General features: G+C 32.8%; 1 protein-coding gene across 1 annotated transcript in view; it reads left to right on the top strand.

Annotated features, from left to right (window-relative positions):
* Positions 1–12130: 12130 nt before the first annotated feature.
* Positions 12131–19974, top strand: part of LOC100378642 (nucleoredoxin-like) — a 43755-nt gene continuing 35911 nt past the window's right edge. The window contains exon 1 of the mRNA XM_002741752.4: positions 12131–12547. Within this exon, the coding sequence (XP_002741798.1) occupies positions 12242–12547 (306 nt within the window). The 5' untranslated portion in view covers positions 12131–12241. The remainder of the gene's footprint in view (positions 12548–19974) is intronic.

Genomic DNA, 19974 nt, shown 5'->3' with positions numbered 1-19974 from the left:
GAAATTATATCGTTTAAATAGCTAGCTAAATATCGGCAATTGCATGTGGAAATAATAATTTGAATAAGAAGATTTGTTTCTACATAACTCCATAGTTTAGCATTTAGATCATCTAAATAGCAGCTAAATATCGGCAATTGCGTGTGGAAAATAATAATTTGAATAAGAAAATTTGTTTCTAAATAACTCCATAGTTTAGCATTTAGATCATATAAATAGCTAGCTAAATATCGGCAATTGCGTGTGGAAAATAATAATTTGAATAAGAAGATTTGTTTCTAAATAACTCCAGAGTTTAGCATTTAGATCAATTCATCTAAATAGCTAGCTAAATATCGGTAATTGCGCGTGGAAAATAATAATTTGAATAAGAAGATTTGTTTCTAAATAACTCCATAGTTTAGCATTTAGATCATCTAAATAGCTAGCTAAATATCAGCAATTGCGTGTGGAAAATAGTAATTTGAATAAGAACATTTCTTTCTTAAATAACTCCATAGTTTAGCATTCATCGAATTGAAAACGTGGTGACATTTGAAACAGTATACATAGTCTTTGGAGCACACATTTATAATTACTTTATGAGTAACGACGGCAATGTTAGATCTTCGCCTGATATATTTCACTTTTACAAACTAACAAAAATGTAACAATGGATTTATAAAACAAATAACGTCACCATGAAAATTCATGAACTTGAAATAGAAGTAGAAAGTGACAACAGCTAAAAAAAGTATCGGGAAGACTGAATATTACGTACGTCCCAAAATCTTGTACTATAGTGTACTTTATGTTTATTATTTTCGCTGAGTCGGGATGAATCCGTGAAAATATAATACAGTGAAAATACCCCTTTTCCTATATTTTCTATTCAAATCATCGAAAATTAGTGAAAATAAAATTCTACAAAATAGCCAAAATGTTTTTTAATCGAAAAATATATTTAGCTAAAATAAAATCTTCAGCAGTAAATGAAAAAGTGAGTGTCGATTTGGCAGAGTGGGGTTCTCCACGACACTGGTTATGTCGTACCAGTGTCGCTTATGGAGGGTTAATCACAAGCTTTAGTCTCGTATGACACGATCCCACTACGCCACGGCTCACCTGATAACATTGACAAGTGAATATATATTTATACTTTACTATTAGCATGATGACAGCAATGCACTATGTTGTGCAATCCCTGAAAATGAGTTGCCGTAGAGGGCGCATGGTTGTTAATCGGCGATCAGTATTACTACATTCACATGAAGTAGTACAAAATATATCGTCCAGTTATATTCACCAAGATTGTCTGAATATAATATAGACATAGTCTACCACAATGAGTATGTAATTCAGAAAAAGGCACGCATTTTCGAAGTGAACTGAACTTGACGATGACTTTAGTTGATACAGTGTATTTAGTAATGTCATCAATAATTATCAAAACTAATATCACTGCTAAATTTTACATTATGGAAATCAACTTAATACAAAACCAAAATATACGTGTATTTAGAAAATAATATCACAGTACTACTGGCAGTATGCAGACATCGGGACTAATGCCCTCTACGGCGACTCTTGTCAGAGATTGCACAACAGATTGCATTGCTGTCATCATGCTAATAGTAAAGTATAAATACATATTCACTTGTCAATGTTATCAGGTGAGCCGTGGCGTAGTGGGTTTATGTCATACGAGACTAAGGCTTGTGATTACTCCTCCATAAGCGACACTGGCACGACATAGCCAGTGCCGTGGAGAACCCCACTCTGCCAAATCGACACTCACTTTTTGGACAATGTTTAGCCATTTTTTTCCCTCATTATTATTATTCCTATTAAAACTGTGATGTTTATAGTGCACAATTTTAGTTATAACAGAACATAATAGGTAATAAATCAAACATGCATGAATAAATTATAGAATTGACAGCGCAGCAATGCTTTACACATGGATGGAAATACTTATGTGCAACTAAACACGCGTGGACTACTAGTACATGTATAAACTTTGGAGCACACATTTAAATTTACGTTATTAGCAACGAAGTCAATATTAAATCTCTACCAGATATACTGTCGTGTTTTTACTTTTACAAACTATCAATTAAGTAAACCGATACAAATATATCAATTGAAACACTTCTCAGGTATGAGGTTTTAGTCAATTGGATGTTGTTATAAATTATTATAACTACATCCATTGAATTTAATCGATTTTTATAACGAATTTGTTTTCAAATATTCAATTTGTCTTAGAAATGTTAAATAACTGCAGTATCGTACTACGTGTTCCAATGAAAAAAAACAAATAAAGGAAAGATATCAATTCAGTTATGATGGGAAAACACACACACAAAAGCAATTGCGCCTAAATAAAAAATAAAATGAGACTTTGGGGTCTAAATATATCATTTGTTTAGAAATTATATCGTTTAAATAGCTAGCTAAATATCGGCAATTGCATGTGGAAATAATAATTTGAATAAGAAGATTTGTTTCTACATAACTCCATAGTTTAGCATTTAGATCATCTAAATAGCAGCTAAATATCGGCAATTGCGTGTGGAAAATAATAATTTGAATAAGAAAATTTGTTTCTAAATAACTCCATAGTTTAGCATTTAGATCATATAAATAGCTAGCTAAATATCGGCAATTGCGTGTGGAAAATAATAATTTGAATAAGAAGATTTGTTTCTAAATAACTCCAGAGTTTAGCATTTAGATCAATTCATCTAAATAGCTAGCTAAATATCGGTAATTGCGCGTGGAAAATAATAATTTGAATAAGAAGATTTGTTTCTAAATAACTCCATAGTTTAGCATTTAGATCATCTAAATAGCTAGCTAAATATCAGCAATTGCGTGTGGAAAATAGTAATTTGAATAAGAACATTTCTTTCTTAAATAACTCCATAGTTTAGCATTCATCGAATTGAAAACGTGGTGACATTTGAAACAGTATACATAGTCTTTGGAGCACACATTTATAATTACTTTATGAGTAACGACGGCAATGTTAGATCTTCGCCTGATATATTTCACTTTTACAAACTAACAAAAATGTAACAATGGATTTATAAAACAAATAACGTCACCATGAAAATTCATGAACTTGAAATAGAAGTAGAAAGTGACAACAGCTAAAAAAAGTATCGGGAAGACTGAATATTACGTACGTCCCAAAATCTTGTACTATAGTGTACTTTATGTTTATTATTTTCGCTGAGTCGGGATGAATCCGTGAAAATATAATACAGTGAAAATACCCCTTTTCCTATATTTTCTATTCAAATCATCGAAAATTAGTGAAAATAAAATTCTACAAAATAGCCAAAATGTTTTTTAATCGAAAAATATATTTAGCTAAAATAAAATCTTCAGCAGTAAATGAAAAAGTGAGTGTCGATTTGGCAGAGTGGGGTTCTCCACGACACTAGTTATGTCGTACCAGTGTCGCTTATGGAGGGTTAATCACAAGCTTTAGTCTCGTATGACACGATCCCACTACGCCACGGCTCACCTGATAACATTGACAAGTGAATATATATTTATACTTTACTATTAGCATGATGACAGCAATGCACTATGTTGTGAAATCCCTGAAAATGAGTTGCCGTAGAGGGCGCATGGTTGTTAATCGGCGATCAGTATTACTACATTCACATGAAGTAGTACAAAATATATCGTCCAGTTATATTCACCAAGATTGTCTGAATATAATATAGACATAGTCTACCACAATGATTATGTAATTCAGAAAAAGGCACGCATTTTCGAAGTGAACTGAACTTGACGATGACTTTAGTTGATACAGTGTATTTAGTAATGTCATCAATAATTATCAAAACTAATATCACTGCTAAATTTTACATTATGGAAATCAACTTAATACAAAACCAAAATATACGTGTATTTAGAAAATAATATCACAGTACTACTGGCAGTATGCAGACATCGGGACTAGTGCCCTCTACGGCGACTCTTGTCAGAGATTGCACAACAGATTGCATTGCTGTCATCATGCTAATAGTAAAGTATAAATATATATTCACTTGTCAATGTTATCAGGTGAGCCGTGGCGTAGTGGGTTTATGTCATACGAGACTAAGGCTTGTGATTACTCCTCCATAAGCGACACTGGCACGAAATAGCCAGTGCCGTGGAGAACCCCACTCTGCCAAATCGACACTCACTTTTTGGACAATGTTTAGCCATTTTATTCCCTCATTATTATTATTCCTATTAAAACTGTGATGTTTCTAGTGCACAATTTTAGTTATAACAGAACATAATAGGTAATAAATCAAACATGCATGAATAAATTATAGAATTGACAGCGCAGCAATGCTTTACACATGGATGGAAATACTTATGTGCAACTAAACACGCGTGGACTACTAGTACATGTATAAACTTTGGAGCACACATTTAAATTTACGTTATTAGCAACGAAGTCAATATTAAATCTCTACCAGATATACTGTCGTGTTTTTACTTTTACAAACTATCAATTAAGTAAACCGAGACAAATATATCAATTGAAACACTTCTCAGGTATGAGGTTTTAGTCAATTGGATGTTGTTATAAATTATTATAACTACATCCATTGAATTTAATCGATTTTTATAACGAATTTGTTTTCAAATATTCAATTTGTCTTAGAAATGTTAAATAACTGCAGTATCGTACTACGTGTTCCAATGAAAAAAACAAATAAAGGAAAGATATCAATTCAGTTATGATGGGAAAAACACACACAAAAGCAATTGCGCCTAAATAAAAAATAAAATGAGACTTTGGGGTCTAAATATATCATTTGTTTAGAAATTATATCGTTTAAATAGCTAGCTAAATATCGGCAATTGCATGTGGAAATAATAATTTGAATAAGAAGATTTGTTTCTACATAACTCCATAGTTTAGCATTTAGATCATCTAAATAGCAGCTAAATATCGGCAATTGCGTGTGGAAAATAATAATTTGAATAAGAAAATTTGTTTCTAAATAACTCCATAGTTTAGCATTTAGATCATATAAATAGCTAGCTAAATATCGGCAATTGCGTGTGGAAAATAATAATTTGAATAAGAAGATTTGTTTCTAAATAACTCCAGAGTTTAGCATTTAGATCAATTCATCTAAATAGCTAGCTAAATATCGGTAATTGCGCGTGGAAAATAATAATTTGAATAAGAAGATTTGTTTCTACATAACTCCATAGTTTAGCATTTAGATCATCTAAATAGCAGCTAAATATCGGCAATTGCGTGTGGAAATAATAATTTGAATAAGAAGATTTGTTTCTAAATAACTCCATAGTTTAGCATTTAGATCATCTAAATAGCTAGCTAAATATCGGCAATTGCATGTGGAAATAATAATTTGAATAAGAAGATTTGTTTCTACATAACTCCATAGTTTATCATTTAGATCATCTAAATAGCAGCTAAATATCGGCAATTGCGTGTGGAAATAATAATTTGAATAAGAAGATTTGTTTCTAAATAACTCCATAGTTTAGCATTTAGACCATTTAAATAGCAGCTAAATATCGGCAATTGCGTGTGGAAAATAATAATTTGAATAAGAAGATTTGTTTCTAAATAACTCCATAGTTTAGCATTTAGATCATCTAAATAGCTAGCTAAATATCGGTAATTGCGTGTGGAAAATAATAATTTGAATAAGAAGATTTGTTTCTAAATAACTCCAGAGTTTAGCATCGTAAACGACACTGGTTCAACATAACCAGTGTCGTGGAGAACCCCACTCTGCCAAATCGACACTCACTTTTTTAACAATATTTAGCCATAATGTTGTTTTCCCTCATTATTGTTATTTGTATTAAAACAAATTTCGTACAAGTATCGTACTACGTGTTCTAATAAAAGTAAAAATAACAATTCAGTTACGATGAAAAAAAACACACACAAAAGCAATTGCGCCTAAATAAAAAATAAAATGAGACTTGGGCTCTAAATATATTAGTTGTTTAGAAATTATAAATCGTTTAAATAGTAGCTGAATATCGGCAATTGCGTGTGGAAAATAATAATTTGAATAAGAAGATTTGTTTCTAAATAACTCCATAGTTTAGCATTTAGATCATTTAAATAGCAGCTAAATATCGGCAATTGCGTGTGGAAAATAATAATTTGAATAAGAAGATTTGTTTCTAAATAACTCCATAGTTTGGCATTTAGATCATTTAAATATCAGTTCAATATCGGCAATTGCGTGTGGAAATAATAATTTGAATAAGAAGATTTGTTTCTAAATAACTCCATAGTTTAGCATTTAGATCATTTAAATAGCAGCTAAATATCGGCAATTGCGTGTGGAAATAATAATTTGAATAAGAAGATTTGTTTCTAAATAACTGCATAGTTTAGCATTTAGATCATTTAAATAGCAGCTAAATATCGGCAATTGCGTGTGGAAAATAATAATTTGAATAAGAAGATTTGTTTCTAAATAACTCCAACACAATTGGAACTATTTCGGGATAATTGGATTCGCTTAAAATGTGCTACTGTTAGGGTAGTATTGTTCTTAATTTCCTCATTTCTGATATCAATACAAGAAATTATCAGAAAAAAATCTAAAACGAACAAATAAAATATTTTTGTGAAGACAAACCATTACAGTAGCACATTTTAAGCGAATCCAATTATCCCGACATAGTTCCAATTGTGTTCTCCATAGTTTAGCATTTAGATCATCTAAATAGCTAGCTAAATATCGGCAATTGCGTGTGGAAAATAATAATTTGAATAAGAAGATTTGTTTCTAAATAACTCCAGAGTTTAGCATTTAGATCAATTCATCTAAATAGCTAGCTAAATATCGGTAATTGCGCGTGGAAAATAATAATTTGAATAAGAAGATTTGTTTCTAAATAACTCCATAGTTTAGCATTTAGATCATCTAAATAGCTAGCTAAATATCAGCAATTGCGTGTGGAAAATAGTAATTTGAATAAGAACATTTCTTTCTTAAATAACTCCATAGTTTAGCATTTATCGAATTGAAAACGTGGTGATATTTGAAACAGTATACATAGTCTTTGGAGCACACATTTGTAATTACTTTATGAGTAACGACGGCAATGTTAGACCTTCGCCTGAGATATTTCACTTTTACAAACTAACAAAAATGTAAGATGGATTTATAAAACAAATAACGTCACCATGAAAAGTCATGGATTTAAAATAGAAGTAGAAAGTGACAACAGCTAAAAAAAAGTATCGAGAAGACTGAATATTACCACGTCCAAAAATCTTGTACTATAGTGTACTTTATGTTTATTATTTTCGCTGAGTCGGGATGAATCCGTGAAAATATAATACAGTGAAAATACCCCTTTCCTATATTTTATATACAAATCATCGAAAATCAGTGAAAATAAAATTCTGCAAAACAATCAAAATGTTTTTTAATCGAAAAATAACTTTAGTTAAAATAAAGTCTTTAGCAGTAAATGAAAAAGTGAGTGTCGATTTGGCAGAGTGGGGTTCTCCACGACACTGGCTATGTGTACCAGTGCCGCTTATTGAGGGTTAATCACAAGCTTTAGTCTCGTATGACACGATCCCACTACGCCACGGCTCACCTGATAACATTGACAAGTGAATATATATTCATACTTTACTATTAGCATGATGACAGCAATGCACTCGTGGAGAACCCCACTCTGCCAAATCGACACTCACTTTTTTGACAATTTTTAGCCATAATGTTGTTTTTCCCCTCGTTATTATTATTCCTATTAAAATTTAACATTTAAGTAAAGCAAGACAAATATATCAATTGGAGAATTTCTCAGATATGAAATTTCAGTCAATTGGATGTTGTTATAAATTATTATAACTTAATCCATTAAATGTAATTGACTTATATTAGGAATATGTTTTGCAATATTCAATTTTTCTTTGAAATGTTAAATAACTGCAGTGTCGTACTACGTATTCCAATAAAAGAACAAAAAGAAAAAATAACAATTAAGTTACGATGGGAAAAAATAACCAACCAACTTGAAAGCAATTGCGCATAAATACAAAAAAAATAACATAAGACTTGGGGTATGCGCTTTAGATACTTTAGTTCTATAGGAATAACATTGACACAAATCGTTTCATTAGTTCCATGGCTGGCACCAACCGAAACGTAACAATTCAGCATTATGGTACATGTATACCGCGATACCGGTTGTGAGACCTGTTTTTACCATTACCATTACATGCGCCCTCTGGTGTTAAGCGAATCCAATTATCCCGACATAGTTCCAATTGTGTTCTCCATAGTTTAGCATTTAGATCATCTAAATAGCTAGCTAAATATCGGCAATTGCGTGTGGAAATAATAATTTGAATAAGAAGATTTGTTTCTAAATAACTCCATAGTTTAGCATTTAGATCATCTAAATAGCTAGCTAAATATCGGCAATTGCATGTGGAAATAATAATTTGAATAAGAAGATTTGTTTCTACATAACTCCATAGTTTATCATTTAGATCATCTAAATAGCAGCTAAATATCGGCAATTGCGTGTGGAAATAATAATTTGAATAAGAAGATTTGTTTCTAAATAACTCCATAGTTTAGCATTTAGACCATTTAAATAGCAGCTAAATATCGGCAATTGCGTGTGGAAAATAATAATTTGAATAAGAAGATTTGTTTCTAAATAACTCCATAGTTTAGCATTTAGATCATCTAAATAGCTAGCTAAATATCGGTAATTGCGTGTGGAAAATAATAATTTGAATAAGAAGATTTGTTTCTAAATAACTCCAGAGTTTAGCATCGTAAACGACACTGGTTCAACATAACCAGTGTCGTGGAGAACCCCACTCTGCCAAATCGACACTCACTTTTTTAACAATATTTAGCCATAATGTTGTTTTCCCTCATTATTGTTATTTGTATTAAAACAAATTTCGTACAAGTATCGTACTACGTGTTCTAATAAAAGTAAAAATAACAATTCAGTTACGATGAAAAAAAACACACACAAAAGCAATTGCGCCTAAATAAAAAATAAAATGAGACTTGGGCTCTAAATATATTAGTTGTTTAGAAATTATAAATCGTTTAAATAGTAGCTGAATATCGGCAATTGCGTGTGGAAAATAATAATTTGAATAAGAAGATTTGTTTCTAAATAACTCCATAGTTTAGCATTTAGATCATTTAAATAGCAGCTAAATATCGGCAATTGCGTGTGGAAAATAATAATTTGAATAAGAAGATTTGTTTCTAAATAACTCCATAGTTTGGCATTTAGATCATTTAAATATCAGTTCAATATCGGCAATTGCGTGTGGAAATAATAATTTGAATAAGAAGATTTGTTTCTAAATAACTCCATAGTTTAGCATTTAGATCATTTAAATAGCAGCTAAATATCGGCAATTGCGTGTGGAAATAATAATTTGAATAAGAAGATTTGTTTCTAAATAACTGCATAGTTTAGCATTTAGATCATTTAAATAGCAGCTAAATATCGGCAATTGCGTGTGGAAAATAATAATTTGAATAAGAAGATTTGTTTCTAAATAACTCCAACACAATTGGAACTATTTCGGGATAATTGGATTCGCTTAAAATGTGCTACTGTTAGGGTAGTATTGTTCTTAATTTCCTCATTTCTGATATCAATACAAGAAATTATCAGAAAAAAATCTAAAACGAACAAATAAAATATTTTTGTGAAGACAAACCATTACAGTAGCACATTTTAAGCGAATCCAATTATCCCGACATAGTTCCAATTGTGTTCTCCATAGTTTAGCATTTAGATCATCTAAATAGCTAGCTAAATATCGGCAATTGCGTGTGGAAAATAATAATTTGAATAAGAAGATTTGTTTCTAAATAACTCCATAGTTTAGCATTTAGATCATCTAAATAGCTAGCTAAATATCGGTAATTGCGTGTGGAAAATAATAATTTGAATAAGAAGATTTGTTTCTAAATAACTCCATAGTTTAGCATTTAGATCATCTAAATAGCTAGCTAAATATCAGCAATTGCGTGTGGAAAATAGTAATTTGAATAAGAACATTTCTTTCTTAAATAACTCCATAGTTTAGCATTTATCGAATTGAAAACGTGGTGATATTTGAAACAGTATACATAGTCTTTGGAGCACACATTTGTAATTACTTTATGAGTAACGACGGCAATGTTAGACCTTCGCCTGAGATATTTCACTTTTACAAACTAACAAAAATGTAAGATGGATTTATAAAACAAATAACGTCACCATGAAAAGTCATGGATTTAAAATAGAAGTAGAAAGTGACAACAGCTAAAAAAAAGTATCGAGAAGACTGAATATTACCACGTCCAAAAATCTTGTACTATAGTGTACTTTATGTTTATTATTTTCGCTGAGTCGGGATGAATCCGTGAAAATATAATACAGTGAAAATACCCCTTTCCTATATTTTATATACAAATCATCGAAAATCAGTGAAAATAAAATTCTGCAAAACAATCAAAATGTTTTTTAATCGAAAAATAACTTTAGTTAAAATAAAGTCTTTAGCAGTAAATGAAAAAGTGAGTGTCGATTTGGCAGAGTGGGGTTCTCCACGACACTGGCTATGTGTACCAGTGCCGCTTATTGAGGGTTAATCACAAGCTTTAGTCTCGTATGACACGATCCCACTACGCCACGGCTCACCTGATAACATTGACAAGTGAATATATATTCATACTTTACTATTAGCATGATGACAGCAATGCACTCGTGGAGAACCCCACTCTGCCAAATCGACACTCACTTTTTTGACAATTTTTAGCCATAATGTTGTTTTTCCCCTCGTTATTATTATTCCTATTAAAATTTAACATTTAAGTAAAGCAAGACAAATATATCAATTGGAGAATTTCTCAGATATGAAATTTCAGTCAATTGGATGTTGTTATAAATTATTATAACTTAATCCATTAAATGTAATTGACTTATATTAGGAATATGTTTTGCAATATTCAATTTTTCTTTGAAATGTTAAATAACTGCAGTGTCGTACTACGTATTCCAATAAAAGAACAAAAAGAAAAAATAACAATTAAGTTACGATGGGAAAAAATAACCAACCAACTTGAAAGCAATTGCGCATAAATACAAAAAAAATAACATAAGACTTGGGGTATGCGCTTTAGATACTTTAGTTCTATAGGAATAACATTGACACAAATCGTTTCATTAGTTCCATGGCTGGCACCAACCGAAACGTAACAATTCAGCATTATGGTACATGTATACCGCGATACCGGTTGTGAGACCTGTTTTTACCATTACATGCGCCCTCTGGTGTTGAAATGTAAAAACTATACGTTTTGTTTTTATCATGATCTTTACTTGAATAGATGAATAAGAATAATAGAGACAATATCTATATGCTATTCTGGGATGTAACAAGGCACTTCCAGGACCTGCTGGGTCCTCTTTTCACCCAGCCAAAATGGAAAAATGAATAGTACGATGACCACCGCTATCTAACTGTGGCGTTGAGTGGTTAGTACTCGAAGCCGGACACTAGCACAGATATGGATATATCACCAGATTTGAGTTCCATTTGGCGCATTGTCAAAGCGTCCAAATTGTGGATTGGGTATTCCCATGTAATAATCACAGCCACATAATGGTTGACATCATCAAAATAGCCCCCCGGTCGGACAACTGTGACTGGGCCAGTCCCCGTCCAATAGCCTTGATTTTGGTGTAATTCCTTAGTATCGTTTTGAAACAATTAACTGGTAGTAAATAAATACTGAATAACAAATTATGTGGTAATTTTCACCCATCTGCGGTATTTCTATCCTACGTCACTATTAGAAAGTGTTGTACTATAATTATTTTAATCAGCGTGCTTTGATGCATAATGTCGTGTGCATCGTCCAGTTTTTACTTGAAAATATGGCCTATATTTTTTTTAAAGATTGAACTTATTTATGATTACAGGGTTTATAATATATAAATACTTATTTTGGTGTAGCCTGTTTCCGTACGTCTTCGCCTGTAATCATTACGCCAGGCGCGTGGAATTTGCATAATAATAAATAGGTTGAGGTCACTTTCTGATTTGACCATATGACGTCAGATATGCAAATTTCACCCGTACAGTGCAGGATTCTCTTGCATGCTTCCTTGCTGTCTCTGGTTCGGTTGATCAACTGCTGTTTTTGAGAGTCTTTTTGGATTTCCCGGGTATTTTCTGGATTACGCTAAAGCCATGTCGAAACCACTGTCCGATATACTCGGGAATAGACTGATTAACCGGGCGAACGAGACCGTGGACCCGACTTCGTTGGCGGGGGTTGGCAAGCTGATCGGACTGTATTTCTCCGCTCATTGGTGTCCGCCTTGTCGAGGTTTCACTCCGAAACTCGTTGAGTTCTACAATAATTTTAAGAAATCGGAGAACGGCGATAAGCTGGAGATTATATTTGTGAGTTCGGACAGAGATTCGGCGTCGTTTGAGGAGTATTATGGGGAGATGCCATGGCTAGCTTTGCCTTTTGACGAAAGGCAACGTAAGGTAATGTACTAGCTGCGTTATTATACTTGTAAATATCGATGTGTGTGCTGCCTGGATACACGTTGTTACTGTGTGCAGTTCTTCCAATTTAACTAGCTACCACCAAGAATTAATAATGCTTGGCTTGTTAGTGAAGCATTTCATGACAAGTCAATCGTTAACATTATGATTAATTCCGAATCAATAAAATAAAATCCGATCGGCAATCGTATACCAGAAAAGAAACGACACGCCTTCTTTCCAGTGTGTGTAATAAATTCGTCAAGGATTTCGTTTTGTTTCTTTTTTTGTGTGTGTAGACGTAGATAGTATCAACTGAGATAATATTAAATATCGGCGTTGTACCTCTGTGCCATGCCTTCGAGGCGAATTTCTGATAACAGCCGAACTGGATACGGGAACCTGCTGTTTTATTTAAGTATGGTGGTCATAGCAGACAAGTTTTTTTTCCACGCCTTTGGGCAAGATTTGTATTTATAGATGATATGTAGCATGAAAAGTGTCGTTGGCAAACTCGTTTGGCTGGCCACATATCTCACTAGTATTAGGCTCCTGTTTCTACAGATATCTTTTATAATGTATCAATTTGTCCCGTAGCGCCTTTCTCGGATTTCTTCACCGTCGATCTTGCGGTGATACATTTGCCAACGTCTTCCGTAATCCGTCTATATCCTATTTTGGGTTGTTGGCAGTAAGAACAATGGAGGAAAACCAAAGTGTTATTGTCCCTGAGTAGTACGCACAAAACATTTCCTGGGGCCAGTTTTCATGCCAGCGTTTTTTGTTTGTTTTTTTTGTTCACTTGCGTTTAAAAAATTGGAAATATTTAAATTAAGTGTTGCACTTTTAGTAAAATGTCGTGTGTATAGCAGGACTATGAACATATCAATGTTTACGGGGGGGACGGGGGGGGGGACTGAAGATGTGCCAAATAGTGAAGGATGTGATGAAGCCCTACTGTCAATGTATTAGTTGGAGCTGTCAAATTACCTACATAAAGGAATTTCATGGCATTTAAAATCCCCCAGTGTGAGGTTAGTTTTTGTCCCCTTCCCTAGGTGGTGGACGTTGATTATTACTGCAGCAAAGTGACCCCAAATAAACCACTCCTGCAGCCAGACATACCATGAGATATCGGACAATTCACAAATACATCCTCGATGAGCCACAGGCGAGTGCATATGTGGAGTGAATTTGGCAACCTCGAGTGGTGTACCTAACACCAGCGGTGGTTTAAATATTGCTATTATATTATGCCAACTTTATTTAAAATATGATTCTGAGACTTGGAAATAACAAAACAAATGTAATACAGCATGTGGAATGTTCAAGTTGAAACAACGGGCCCTGGAACTAGCATACAGATAGTGATTAGAGATTGAGCAGTGTTGCACATTTGATTTAGTTTGTTGTTAGCACGAACATTGATAAATGTAAAATCGTCTCAACCGACATAATATTTACAAAAAACTGCACTTTAGTGCTAAATCCCTGAGTATGGTTTGGATGAGGAGACCCACTACAGTGACCTACTATGGTATATGATCTGAACGACGTTTTCAGGCAGTTAAAATGGTGGTCTAATATAATAATTAATATTATATATACTTTTCCCATAATTGATGAATACATCATTTAGAGTTATTTAACTGACTTGCTTCTATTCGGCAATATTATATTTACTCCAGGGATTTTAATCAGGTCTGGCTTTGAAAGTCGTAAACACAGATGTATTGAGAAAGAATTGCATGATTAATTTTTGTTTCTCATGATTGAATAGTTTGACTACCACTTTATGTCATGATTTTATCTGTCTAGCAAGTCTAGACTTCTTTTTTGTTTTTCTAAAAATATATATTTTTGTCTTATTACGGTGAATCAAATTTCTTTTGTTGGTGATTTTGCTAGATTTCGTCGTCATGCTAAAATAACTACAAATATATTTTTAAGACATTAAACAAAAAGTCAAAAATTATGAAAAGAAGACAATCTTCATAAAATGGCAGATGTTGTTGTGTCATTAAAACAGTAGTCTGGTTAAAAAAAAAAATGTGTTGCAGTCTCTCTCTGAAAATGTCTGCACCCACACAGGCATTCTATATTTTAATGGAATAGCAAGTGATATTTGCAAAGTCTAAGAAATGTGAATAAGGGTTGATTAGAAGCAAATAAATCCTTACATTTTTTTGTTTCAAAATTGTAATTGGGACTTTTTTTATTCAGTGCAAAATATTTTGTTGGAGAGAAACTGTTGAAAATCACACAAGAATGACATTATTGTTATGTTAAAGTATTATTTCAAATTTTTTAATAATTTTTGCGAAATTTAGATAATCCAGTGAGTGATAATCCAAAATGGCTTCAATAACTTGCTTGCATTTAAATTTGCAAACTACCTCAAAAGTTCCGTCTTTCTTGCTTAAAATAAATTTAAAGTAAACAAGAAAATGCACATATTGAGTACGTGAAAGAATGTGTGATGTGTCAATCACATTGTCCATCCAGCAATAATATGAAATTGACATTATGACCTCGAACGCATACTGTCAGTTATTTGTCAACACTGTAACTAACCGATTTGCTGTGAGTTTCAGAAAGTTTTGGATTTTCAACTGATGGAATTTCAACACATGAATGTTATTATTAATCAACTGAAATTGACAAATTCTTTGTCTTGAAAATTAAAATGTGTTTCCAATCACGTATTTACATCCCCTGACTGTCAGCTCTCCACAGCAAATACATGTAATATCAATTTCGAAAATTGTGCCATATTAAGCAAAAAAAATATTTAGGCCTAATTCTGAGATGTCATGAAAAATGGTGTGGTTGTACATCTTTTTTTTCCTTATTTTCCTTTTTTTTTCCTTTTTAAACAGTATTTTGTCAGAAACCAGAAATAAAAAAGTATTGAGTGGCTCCTTTTGGGCTGATGCGCATAAAGGTCAAAGAATGAGATTTGATAATTACTGCATGTCCACATTTATTAATATTCCAGTACTGTAGATACTTCGTTTTCAGTGAAAAACTGCTTTAAGAAAATGTGTGGAATTAATGTTCTGAAGATATGAAGTAATAGTAACTCAACTGTGCATCAAATTGTCACAAATGTATTTAACTGTCTAATCAGAGACAATACATGTCATGTGGTGATTCACGAATTGTGCTTTTCAGTGAAATTTATTTTTTGCATTAAAATATATATTTAATTAAAATTTGATAAACAAAATGGGGCATCAAATATGAAATGTTATTATTTTAAATCTTATATAGTTACTTGTTCATAAAAAATAATTTTAATAGTTTAAACTATTTTCATTTGTTTACATATTTTGTTTATTAAATTAAATAAGTAAAAGACTGTAAAACAATTGTTTTAATATTTAATACTAAGCTGGCATACAACAATGCAACACAAGTTTTTTCTCTCTGGTCCTTCAGGCATTGGGGATATAATGCTTAAATTGTATAGAAATATACAAATAAATTACCAAGACAAATTAATCAATTAGTGACCAATTAGCAAACTTTAAAATGAAAATTAGCCATGCTGATTGAGTTGTTTTTTTTTTTGGGGGGGGGGGGCAATATTTTCTTTTTCTTCTACTCTCTTATTGGATGTAGTTATTGTTAATAAATTACCAACAAATTAAATTTATAAACTTGTGAATGAGATTTTGTCTTGTGAATTTGAAAATTATAGTGCATTAAACCCATATCATGCATTGTGTTTGTTGGAAATGCCTGACATGCCGCACGGAAATAAATTTAGTGTGAAGTACCTGTACCAGCCTCAGACTTTAGGTTCCTTTTTCTAAGCTTAAAAACTGGTGAAGCGCGTCTGCTCATAGTTTACATGCCTTTAGGGTTAGTAATTAGCGATGACCCGAATTATGCTAAGAGCGTTGATAACCAAGGAGTTGATGTGGAGGCCAACTAGAATGTACCATGTGATGATATCCAGACACAATGAAATGATTTAATGTATATTTTAAAATGTATTACCAAGTCTTGCTTTTGTTCCATTGTGTGTGTTTCTTCAAATGCTGTCTGTGGTACTGGTAGAATAAAACCACAAATCAGCACTTTTTTGGCTTGCACCGAGTTGTAACATAAATATTATTGCTTTGTTCATTTGTGACAGATTAGGTATCCACTTTGACACTATGGTAATGTCATTTTCACTTCTGTTAATAATTATCCTGATTAGTGGCAATCCTGTTGTACTGGTCTATTATGGGGCATTGACCTTGAGCAATGGGGTGTATTCCTTTGGGACTTAATGCTGTCAACCTTGCCAATGGGCTTTAACAAATGAAGACATCACTGTTTGGAACCCTGGGGTAAATGAATAGTACATACCTGAATGACAAGGTCGCATGTTTTTTTTTTTTATGAGGAACTTGTTTGTTTTTTAGCAAGTATAAGCACAGTTCTATTTTGATCAATTAGGGCTGATTGTGAATAATTGTGTTCAACTCATTTTCATACATTTGTTCCACATGTGTGGTCATTCCCTGTATGTAAATATAGCAATGCAAATTCTGCCTTCGTTGAAAAAGCACCCAGTTGTTGTGAATCTGTGTCACCCTAGAAACGTTTTTTTATTCTTTATTCAGATTGACACTCAGTGGACACATGTCGGCCGCACGTCACCACTCCAAACTTCGACTCTAATTCATCAATTTCAATTTGTCCGTATCTCACTTGTAATATAAATGCACCAGATCGTTGTTTCTCTCTTTTATAGAACGCTGGCGGGCACAATGCGCAAAGAGGCGCCCGTTCACTCTTGGGCCTCCCGGTGGCTTTGTATTTGTGAACAAATCAATCAGACAATGAGATGGAGATTGGTGTTGATGGTTTAACGGTGCTGTCTAAGCAGCTGCTCCGATCTTATTCACTGTAGAAATTACATACAGAGTTAGGGTTGGGATTTTCCGCCAGTTGAGTTTACATAATACATTTGTGCACATCAAAGTTGATGTTATGGATGGGATTTGTAGATCATCACACGGTTACTTTGTCCACTGTATCATCACAAATTAACTTTCCTCTAATGTACGCAACAATCAACTTGTCGATATTGATACAGTTACAGCCATATGTGTATACAAACTTAATTGATGCAACCCTATTCGGGTATGTGATTTATTTTGGCAGTGGTCCAGGGTATGAATACTTTACAAATATTAGTGTTCTTAAAAAACCTGCATTCTCTCCGATTAAATGTGGAAATCTAGACATTTCTAATAATTGGAAAATAAATGACGAAACCAGAGTGTACATAGCGCAGGAAGTAGCGATTACCTTACTATCCTAGGCACAAAACACTGGTCTTTAATCAGACATTTGTTTGATACGAAACTGATACATTGCAACAATTTTTTTAAATATTTACTGCCCAGATGAATCAAAATTATTTTGTAAAAACCGAAAGCATATTATTGTGGGAAAAATACTGTCCCATAATTCCTCTGAATTAAATTGGTATTTTTTAAGTTAATGTTAATGAGTTAATTAGGGTTTTGCAATGAACACAGCTCAAAAAAGGCAACTAGGAAAAAGTAATAAAATAAATGTATGAGACATGTAGTGGTAGTGTAGTGGATTGACAAGGCTTAGCTGTAAATCTCTGCTGAAGTGGTAGGCTAATGGTCTAAATCATGAGTTGTTGAAGTTGAGGAAAAAACAACAGATTGTCCATATTAAGAGAACACTCTATACACTTAATTGCATCTTGTGTATGTCATTGGTCTAGTGTCAAATGAATTATTTTCAGCCAAGCATTTATAAGGTTTATATTAAAAAACATAAATTACAAGACAGACAGGAAAATGAAAATAACAAAATGGACAATGACGAAAAATCATTTACAGAGGCATTTAGCATTTATTTTTGTACATTTTGTTCACTGGGTCCTGTGAACAACCACTTCACAATTCCTTTCATCACTTTTTACAAAATGAACTTTTTCATTTTTTTTGTTTTTAATTTTGGTCAAGAAGAGTAGCCAATGGGGAATTATGTTCATTTGATCAACATTTAACAAAAAAATTACAGAAAAGTAAATAAAAATGTATAAAATCATGCATCAAAACTTTGACTGGAAAATCTTATCAATTTTTAAGTCATTATCCATGTACAAGTTATAAGATTGATCATCTGGGAACAGAAATGGGGTAGATTATTTGAATAGTGATTATATGAACAGATAGACTGAATCACAGCAAGGGGTGAATTCAGATTGCTGTTATGAGTGTTACCAATTATGGCAGTCTCATTAGATCTTAGAGAGAGAGGATGCATAGCTGGGATGATTGATGCCAATTAAAAAACTCTACATCTCACTTCTCTAGATACTAACACAGCCACACTGGTTTAACAGTGTATGGTCAAAGGGCGTAGGTCATTGAGGTCATATCTTTTTTCACAAAGGACTGATCGTTTTTGATACTTTAATAAATCTTTCCAGATTCTGAAAACAAAAGAAATAACAATAAAATTTGTAAACAGTGAAAGTTTATCAGTCAGCGAGTCATTGTGACTTTTTGTGAAATGTTGTAACAAATATCAATTTGTAAATAAAATGTCGTAAGCAAAAATGTATCCCTTTTAATTTTTTGATCTGATAAAAAAAAGTTACATCACTGAAGGGAAAGAAATTTTGCAACAGTCACTGTGATACACTGTCTCAATGGCTGATCACAAACACTTTGCACTAGTCTCCCCCAGCCCCAACTACAATTGGCCCACTCCTAATGTCTTTGCATTTTTAAGTGTACTTAATACATACTTCAGTCGCAATTTATCAACTAATTAATGACAAAACTAAAGACTATTGATTTTCTATCTCGCTTATTAATAAAAATACTGTTCTAATATTAATAAACGATATGCTGTTTCAGACTTCTGACTGGTTCATAGGTCTTTATAATAAAATAAAGAAAATGAAATTGTTGACCTTTCACCTCTCCCTCCCAGGAAGCAGTTATGTATGTATTTATTTATATATAAATAACTTCCTATTAAATTGTGCCAATTATAATGGCGTGTTGCAACGATATTGAAGAGAATAACTTCCATGATTGGTTACAAAAATAAGTGCCAAATATTCAAGTTAATATTTGTGGGCTTTGTTAGTCCACGTTCGGACGCAGTCCGAAAACGGACACTTATGTTTTGCCCTGTGTGCGTCCGTCCGTCCGTCCGTGCGTCCGTGATCACCTGTATCTCGAACATGCATGGACCGATTAAGTTCAAACTTCACTCATACAGCACACATTATATGGGACATATGCACATGCATTTTTTTCATGATCCGATTAACGATAGCCGAATAGCGGCCATTTTAAGGCCGAAAATGCATCAAAATCGCACATTTTCACCATTCCGGACCCGGATCTCAGTTATGCATGGACGGATTT

Source organism: Saccoglossus kowalevskii, chromosome 16 (assembly GCF_978046115.1).
Source record: "Saccoglossus kowalevskii chromosome 16, keSacKowa6.1, whole genome shotgun sequence".
Taxonomy (NCBI): Eukaryota; Metazoa; Hemichordata; class Enteropneusta; family Harrimaniidae; genus Saccoglossus; species Saccoglossus kowalevskii.
The sequence above is the reverse complement of the archived record's forward strand: the minus strand, read 5'-3'. Positions and strand labels throughout refer to the sequence as shown.